This window comes from Microtus oregoni, unplaced genomic scaffold (genome assembly GCF_018167655.1).
Source record: "Microtus oregoni isolate MIOR12 unplaced genomic scaffold, Mior012 000057F_ref0000458, whole genome shotgun sequence".
NCBI classification, from domain to species: Eukaryota; Metazoa; Chordata; class Mammalia; order Rodentia; family Cricetidae; genus Microtus; species Microtus oregoni.
Window position 1 is genome coordinate 8,979,881 of NW_024543833.1, and position 9,084 is coordinate 8,988,964.

General features: G+C 43.6%; 1 protein-coding gene across 2 annotated transcripts; it reads right to left on the reverse strand.

The window, feature by feature from the left end:
* Nucleotides 1-217: 217 nt before the first annotated feature.
* Nucleotides 218-1,274, reverse strand: LOC121438826 (glyceraldehyde-3-phosphate dehydrogenase-like). 2 transcript variants are annotated; one of them, XM_041639292.1, is made up of 2 exons: nucleotides 1,097-1,274; nucleotides 218-1,042 (listed from the first exon to the last, which is right to left on the reverse strand). In XM_041639292.1, the coding sequence occupies exons 1-2, from the start codon at nucleotides 1,217-1,219 to the stop codon at nucleotides 218-220; spliced, it is 948 nt and encodes a 315-aa protein (XP_041495226.1). In that variant the 5' UTR covers nucleotides 1,220-1,274. The 2 variants fall into 2 exon arrangements, with proteins under 2 accessions (XP_041495226.1, XP_041495225.1); XM_041639291.1 differs by having other exon boundaries at nucleotides 218-1,274.
* Between the last annotated feature and the right edge of the window lie 7,810 nt (nucleotides 1,275-9,084).

Here is a 9,084-nt window from a genome sequence, read left to right on the forward strand (position 1 = left end):
TTGCCTTCTTTTTTTTTTAGGGGTGCAATGAACTTTATTGATGGTATTCAAGAGAGTAGGGCTCCCCAAGCCCCCTCCTGCTATTCTGGGGGTCTGGGATGGAAACTGTGAGGGAGATGCTCAGTGTCAAGGGTTAGTTAGGACAGGGACTGCTCAGCAGCCGAGGACCTCTCTCTTGCAGTGTCCTTGCTGGGATGGGTGGTCCAGGGCGGGCTTCTTACTCCTTGGAGGCCATGTAGGCCATGAGGTCCACCACTCTGTTGCTGTAGCCGAATTCATTGTCGTACCAGGAAATGAGCTTTACAAAGTTGTCATTGAGAGCAATGCCAGTCCCAGCATCGAAGGTGGAAGAGTGGGAGTCACTGTTAAAGTCAGAGGAGACGACCTGGTCCTCAGTGTAACCCAGGATGCCCTTTAGTGGGCCCTCGGATGCCTGCTTCACCACCTTCTTGATGTCATCATACTTGGCAGCTTTCTCCAGACGGGATGTCAGATCCACGACGGACACACTGGGGGTAGGAACGCGGAAGGCCATGCCCGTGAGCTTCCCGTTCATCTCTGGGATGACTTTGCCCACAGCCTTGGCAGCGCCAGTGGACGCAGGGATGATGTTCTGGGCAGCGCCACGGCCATCTCGCCACAGCTTCCCAGAGGGGCCATCCACAGTCTTCTGGGTGGCCGTGATGGCATGGACTGTTGTCATGAGTCCTTCCACGATGCCAAAGTTGTCATGGATGACCTTGGCCAAGGGGGCTAAGCAGTTGGTGGTGCAGGAAGCGTTGCTGACAATCTTGAGAGAATTGTCATACTTGTCATGGTTCACACCCATCACAAACATGGGGGCATCGGCAGAAGGGGCATAGATGATGACCCTCTTGGCCCCACCCTTCAAGTGGGCCCCAGCCTTCTCCATGGTGGTGAAGACACCGGTAGACTCCACAACATACTCGGCACTGGCATCCCCCCATTTGATGTTGGCAGGATCTCGCTCCTGGAAGATGGTGATGGCCTTCCCATTGTTGACAAGCTTCCCATTCTCAGCCTTAACTGCGCCTTTGAACTTGCCATGGGTGGAGTCATACTGGAACATGTAGACCATGTAGTTGAGGTCGATGAAAGGGTCATTGATGGCAACAACCTCCACTTTGCCAGACGTGAAGGCAGCCCTGGTAACCAGGCGTCCAATACAGCCAAATTCGTTCACTCCGACCTTCACCATCGTGTCTCTGGAACGAGGCTGGCACTGCACGAAAAGAAGCGGCTGTCTCTAGAACAGGGAGGAGCAGAGAGCCAGTCTTGCCTTCTTCACGTTGAATGCTGACCTCTTGAACCCTGCCTTAGTGGGAGGCAACCCATGTACATGCACACAAAAGCTTGCTTTAATTAATTGTTTGCTTTAATTTGGCCATGATGATTTGGGTTGGTAGTCTTTTCCTCCCATCTTTGAGATTAATTATATATTGGAAGTCACTTGAGTTTCTATGCACACAGATTTTTTTTTTAATACACACACATATTAGTTACATATTAGTTACTTTTCAGTTGCTATGAAAAAAACCTCATTGCCAGAAGCAACTCATGGAAGGTATGGTTTATTTGGGCTCACAGTTCCAGAGAGTAAGTGTTCCTCATGGCAGGGCAGAGGCATGGTAGCAAGCAGCAACCATGGTGACAGGTTTTTTTGTAGATTTTCCTGAGCTGTCAGTTCTTGGTGAGGCAGAAACTAAGCAACACTGTTTTAGACATGGGGTACTGTAGCATTTGGAGTGAGACTAACTCCCATAGGCTCAGATAGTAACTTGGTGGCATTTTTTGGGAGAGAGGTTTAGGTAGTGTGACCTTGCTAAAGGAGGCGTGGGCCAGTGGGATCCTACATTGAGAGTGTAAGTCACATACCACTTTGTTGCTTCCTGTTAGTTCTCAAACTCAGGACAAGGAGCTAACTGAAGTAGTGTCTATTAACATATCAAAGCTGATGGTGGCTGCCAGGTTCTCTCAGGATCCCTTACTCCCTACCTGTTATAGGGTCCTCCTGGATGGCATACCCTGCCCTAGTCTACCTACCCTAAACTTCTCCAGTCTAGTGACTGGGCTTTCCCTTCCTCCAGATTCTCTGATTCTTATATGACCCACCCATTGTGACAATGTTGATACTTTTGGCCCTTTTCTGCCTTTCGGTCTCTTGGCCATCACTCCAGGCCTTCTCATCTCCCACCTCTCCTCACATGGCCCAGCTCCGTCTTGTGATCATGACCACTTTGTACTCTCACAGATGCCTGTGTCTGTTTTCTCCTTTATATCTCTAATAAAAACCTTAACTCCTTAGGAGTAGTCATAACCCCCCTTCCCTTAAATTCACTGTTCACACTCTGTTTTGTGTTCGCCTTTGAAGATAAGAACTCTTGGCTTCCTGTTCCTGTCACCATGGTTGCTGCTTGCTACCATGCCTCTGCCCTGCCATGAGGAACACTTACTCTCTGGAACTGTGAGCCCAAATAAACCGTACCTTCCATGAGTTGCTTCTGGCAATGAGGTTTTTTTCATAGCAACTGAAAAGTAACTAATATAGGTTTACACATTTGAATACGGCAAAGCTTGCAAACACAAAGGGATCTGTTATGAAGTTTGTGACCCCTAGGGAAAGACCACAGGCTTAATTCAATTATAATTAAAAAGATGTATTGTGGTTCCCATAGCCTGCCTGCAGCGAGCAGGGCGGGCCCTTTGTTCGCGAGCTAACCAAGCAGCGCGGAGTTTCGATCTGGGCACCGAGTGTAACATCATTGTGGTGAGTGAGTGCGGCGGCAGCTGGGAACATATCTCAGCCCGCCCACACTTCCTGGCCATCCTACAGGGGCTATACTGCCCAGACCTCCTCTCTCTTCCTATCCCATTCAGCTTACATCCAGATCCCCCCACGCCCTGTCTCCCTCCCTCCCTCCCTTCTTTGGCGGCATAGTGCCTCCCTGCTCAGCCTGATAGGGCGCTGGGACTGAACCCGAACCGGGAGGACAAAGGGGTGGCCGGTAGCTCCTTTGTTCCCATAGCCTGCCTGCAGCGAGCAGGGCGGGCCCTTTGTTTGCGAGCTAACCAAGCAGCGCGGAGTTTCGATCTGGGCCCCAAGTGAAACATCATTGTGGAGAAACATCTCTGGGGAGTGACATCACTGGGAAGGTACATCAGTGGGCAAGAAGACCTGATCCTGTAAAAGAAGATCCAAAAGGGAGTATTGGGAGGAAGAGATGGGCAGACGCCAATGCAGGAATTCTCCCAACAATCTGAAAAACAACACGAAACCACCAGAAGCCAGTGACCTTGAAAGACCCCCGTCCAGCTTGCTAAGCAGCTTAGCACCAGATGAAAGACCCCCCGCCCGGCTTGTTAAACGACTCAGCACCTGTAACGCCATTTTACAAGCCTTGTACTGAATATTCAGGGTTTGAACAAAGGGCAGTTTAAAAGCTGCCAAAACGAGCTAGAAACACCTGTGGCTGGAGGAGGAACGGGAATACCGAGACTGTGACTAGGGCTGTCTGTCCCAGGCGGGGAGGAACGCTAAAGTCTGCCCTAGATAAGAGCCAAGGCAGCCCATATCTGAACTCTCGGGAGCTAGAGACCTTGTCCTGACCTGAACTCGGCCACATTCAAACTGACCAATGAAAACCCTGTAACTATGCTTCTCGCTTCTGTACCATGCTTTTTGCTCCCCAAAAACATATATAAACCCATTACACCGACCTAAAGGTGCACAAGTCCTCCGAGAGACTTTGTCGCCCCAGGTACCTGTGTATCTAAATAAACCTCTTGCTGTTTGCATCCGTACAAGTGGTCTCGCTGTTCCTTGGGAAGGGTCTCCCCAGAGGAAAGACACTCTTGGAGGGTCTTTCAACCTCACAACAGGAGGACATGAACACCTTAATCAAGAAGAAATAGAAAAAACTGACTTCATGAAAGTGATTGACACCCTTAAACAGCATATAAAAAACGCCCTTATAGAAATGGATGAGAAGTATAACAGAAAGTTCGAGGAATTGAGTAAATCAGTGAATGATACCCTAGGAAACCAAGGAAAAACAATCAAGCAGATAATGGAAACAGTTCATGACTTGAAAACTGAAATGGAGGCAAAGAAGAAAACACAAACAGAGGGCCGGCTGGACATGGAAAATCTAGGTAAACGAATAGAGACTACAGAATCAAGCATAACCAGCAGAATACAAGAGATAGAAGAAAGAATCTCAGATTCTGAGGATAACATAGAGAAAATAAACGCTCTGATCAAAGAAAACAGCAAGTCCAACAAATTCTCATCACAAAACATTCAGGAAATATGGGACACAATAAAAAGACCAAACCTAAGAATAATTGGAGTAGAAGAAGGAGAAGAAGTGCAGCTCAACGGTCCAGAAAATATACTTAATAAAATTATAGAAGAAAACTTTCCCAACCTGAAGACAGATGTACCTATGAAGGTTCAAGAAGCATACAGAACACCAAATAGGCTGGATCAAAAGAAAACATCCCCTCGCCATATAATAATCAAAACACAAAATATACAGAATAAAGAAAGAATATTAAGAGCCGCAAAGGAAAAAGGCCAAGTTACTTATAAACGTAAACCTATCAGACTTATACCTGACTTCTCTATGGAAACCATGAAAGCCAGAAGGTCCTGGATAGATGTACTCCAAAAGCTAAGAGACCACGGATGCAAGCCCAGACTACTATATCCAGCCAAACTTTCATTCACTATAAATGGAGAAAACAAAATTTTCCAGGATAAAAACAAATTTAAACAATACATAGCCACAAATCCAGCCTTACAGAAAATAATAGAAGGAAAATCACTAACCAAGGAGTCCAACAATGACCACAATAACTAAGACATCTAGAGACCCTTCACCAGCGCAAATCAAAGAAGGGAAACACACAAACCCTACTACTAAAAAAGTGACCGGAGTTAACAACCACTGGTCATTAATATCACTTAATATCAATGGGCTCAACTCACCTATAAAAAGGCACAGGCTAAGAGATTGGATAAGAAAATAGGATCCAACATTCTGCTGTCTACAAGAAACACACCTCAACCACAAAGACAGGCACCTACTCAGAGTAAAGGGCTGGGAAAAGGCTTATCAAGCAAATGGACCTAAGAAACAAGCAGGTGTGGCCATACTAATTTCTAACAAAGTTGACTTCAAACTGAAATCAATCAGAAGAGATGGAGAGGGACATTTTATACTTATAACAGGAACAATTCATCAGGAAGAAGTCTCAATCCTGAATATCTATGCCCCTAATATAAAAGCACCCACGTACGTAAAAGAAACATTACTAAAACTCAAGGCAGCCATCAAACCGCACACACTAATAGTAGGAGACTTCAACACTCCTCTCTCACCAATGGACAGGTCAATCAGACAGAAAACCTAACAGAGAAATTAGAGAATTAATGGAGGTAATGAAGCAAATGGACTTAATAGACATCTATAGATTATTCCACCCAAAGAGGAAAGAATATACCTTCTTCTCTGCAGCTCATGGAACCTTCTCGAAAATTGACCACATACTCGGTAACAAAGCTAACTTACACAGTTACAAAAAAATATTAGTAACCACTTGTGTCTTATCAGATCACCATGGATTAAAGTTAGAATTCAACAACAATGCTACCCCAGAAAGCCTACAAACTCATGGAAACTGAACAGTCAACTACTGAACCATACCTGGATTAAGGAAGAAATAAAGAAAGAAATTAAAGTCCTCCTCGAATTCAATGAAAATAAAGAAACAACATACTCGAACTTATGGGACACTATGAAAGCAGTCCTGAGAGGAAAGTTCATAGCACTAAGTGCTCACCTAAAGAAAACAGAGAAAGCACATATTGGAGACTTAACAGCCCACTTGAAAGCTCTAGAAAAAAAAGAAGCAGACTCACCTAGGAGGAGTAGAAGACTGGAAATAATCAAACTGAGGGCTGAAATCAACAAAATAGAAACACAGAAAACAATCCAAAGAATCAATGAAACAAAAAGCTGGTTCCTGGAGAAAATCAACAAGATTGATAAACCCCTATCCAAACTAATCAAACGACAGAGAGAGAACACACAAATTAATAAGATCAGAAATGAAAAGGGGGACATAACCACAGACACAGAGGAAATTCAGAGAGTCATTAGATCTTACTACAAAAGCCTGTATGCCACAAAACTGGAAAATGTAAAAGAAATTGACACGTTTTTAGATAAATACCATTTACCAAAACTAAACCAGGACCAGGTGAACAATCTAAACAGACCTGTCAGTCGCGAAGAATTAGAAGCTGTTATCAAAAACCTCCCTACCAAAAAAAGCCCAGGACCAGATGGTTTCAATGCAGAATTCTACCAGAACTTCCAAGAAGACCTAATACCTATACTCCTTAATGTATTCCACAATATAGAAACAGAAGGGTCATTACCAAATTCCTTTTATGAAGCCACAATTACGCTGATACCAAAACCACTCAAAGACTCAACCAGGAAAGAGAACTACAGGCCAATCTCACTCATGAATATCGACGCAAAAATCCTCAACAAAATACTGGCAAATCGAATCCAAGAACACATCCGAAAAATTATCCATTATGATCAAGTAGGCTTCATTCCTGAGATGCAGGGCTGGTTCAACATACGAAAATCTATCAATGTAATCCAGCATATAAATAAACTGAAAGAAAAAAACCATATGATCATTTCATTAGATGCTGAAAAAGCATTTGACAAAATTCAACAACCATTTATGTTAAAAGTCTTGGAGAGATTAGGGATACAAGGGTCATACCTAAATATAATAAAAGCTATATACAGCAAGCCGACAGCTAACATCAAATTAAACGGAGAGAAACTCAAAGCCATCCCACTTAACTCAGGAACACGACAAGGCTGTCCACTCTCGCCATACCTCTTCAATATAGTGCTTGAAGTTGTAGCAATAGCAATAAGACAACATAATGGGATCAAGGGGATTCGAATTGGAAAGGAAGAAGTTAAACTTTCGTTATTTGCAGATGATATGATAGTGTACATAAGCGACCCCCAAAACTCCACCAAAGAACTTTTACAGCTGATAAACAGCTTTAGTAATGTGGCAGGATACAAGATCAACTCCAAAAAATCAGTCGCCCTCTTATACACAAAGGATATGGAAGCAGAGAGGGAAATCAGAGAAGCTTCACCATTCACGATAGCCACAAACAGCATAAAATATCTTGGGGTAAATCTAACCAAGGAAGTGAAAGATCTATTTGACAAGAACTTTAAGACATTGAAGAAAGAAATTGAAGAGGATACCAAAAAATGGATGGACCTCCCTTGCTCTTGGATTGGGAGGATCAACATAGTAAAAATGGCAATTCTACCTAAGGCAATTTATAGATTCAATGCAATCCCCATCAAGATCCCATCAAAATTCTTCTCAGATCTGGAGAGGACAATAATCAACTTTATATGGAAAAACAAAAAACCCAGGATAGCCAAAACAATCCTATACAATAAAGGATCTTCTGGAGGCATTACCATCCCTGACTTCAAACTCTATTACAGAGCTACAGTAATGAAAACAGTGTGGTACTGGCATAAAAACAGAGAAGTCGACCAATGGAATCGTATAGAATACCCAGATTTTAACCCACAAACCTACGAACACCTCATTTTCGATAAAGGAGCTAAAAGTATACAATGGAAGAAAGAAAGCATCTTCAACAAATGGTGCTGGCACAACTGGATGTCAACCTGTAGAAGAATGAAAATAGACCCATATCTATCACCGTGAACAAAACTCAAGTCCAAATGGATTAAAGACCTCAATATCAGCCCGAACACACTGAACCTGATAGAAGAGAAAGTGGGAAATACCCTACATCAGATGGGCACAGGAGATCGCTTCCTATGTATAACCCCAGAAGCACAGACATTAAGGGCAACATTGAATAAATGGGACCTACTAAAACTGAGAAGCTTCTGTAAAGCAAAGGACATTGTCACTAAGACACAAAGGCAACCTACTGACTGGGAGAAGATCTTCACCAACCCCGCAACAGACAAAGGTCTGATCTCCAAAATATATAGAGAACTCAAGAAACTAGACTTTAAAATGCTAATTAACCCAATTAAAAAATGGGGGACTGAACTGAACAGAGAATTCTCAACAGAAGAAGTTCAAATGGCCAAAAGACACTTAAGGTCGTGCTCAACTTCCTTAGCAATCAGGGAAATGCAAATCAAAACAACTTTGAGATATCGTCTTACACCTGTCAGAATGGCTAAAGTCAAAAACACCAAGGATAACCTTTGCTGGAGAGGCTGTGGAGGAACGGGTACCCTCATCCATTGCTGGTGGGAATGCAATCTTGTGCAACCATTGTGGAGGTCAGTGTTTCGGTTTCTCAGGAAATTCGGGATCAACTTACCCCTGGACCCAGCAATACCACTCCTGGGAATATACCCAAGAGATGCTCTATCATATGACAAAAGCATTTGTTCAACTATGTTCATAGCAGTATTATTTGTAATAGCCAGAACCTGGAAACAACCTAGATGCCCTTCAATGGAAGAATGGATGAAGAAAGTATGGAATATATACACGCTAGAGTACTACGCTGCGGTAAAAAACAATGACTTCTCAAATTTTGCATGCAAATGGATGGAAATAGAAAACACTATCCTGAGTGAGGTGTCCCAGACCCAAAAAGATGAACATGGGATGTACTCGCTCCTAATTGGTTTCTAGCCATAAATAAGGGCCACGGAGTCTATAATAGGTGAACCTAAAGAAGCTATGTAAGAAGGTGAACCCAAGGAAAAACATATAGTTATCCTCTTGGCTAAGGGAAGTAGACCAAATTGCCGGGGAGAAAATTGGGATCTTGGGGGTGGGGTGGGATGGGGTTAAGAGGAGATGGGGAGAGAAAAGGTAGAAGGGAAGGAGGGGGGACTTGGGGAAACAGGAGAATTGGGATAAAGGAAAGGTGGATAGGGGAGCACGGAACCACAATTCTTAGTTAAGGGAGCCACTTTAGGGTGGGCAAGAGACTTGACC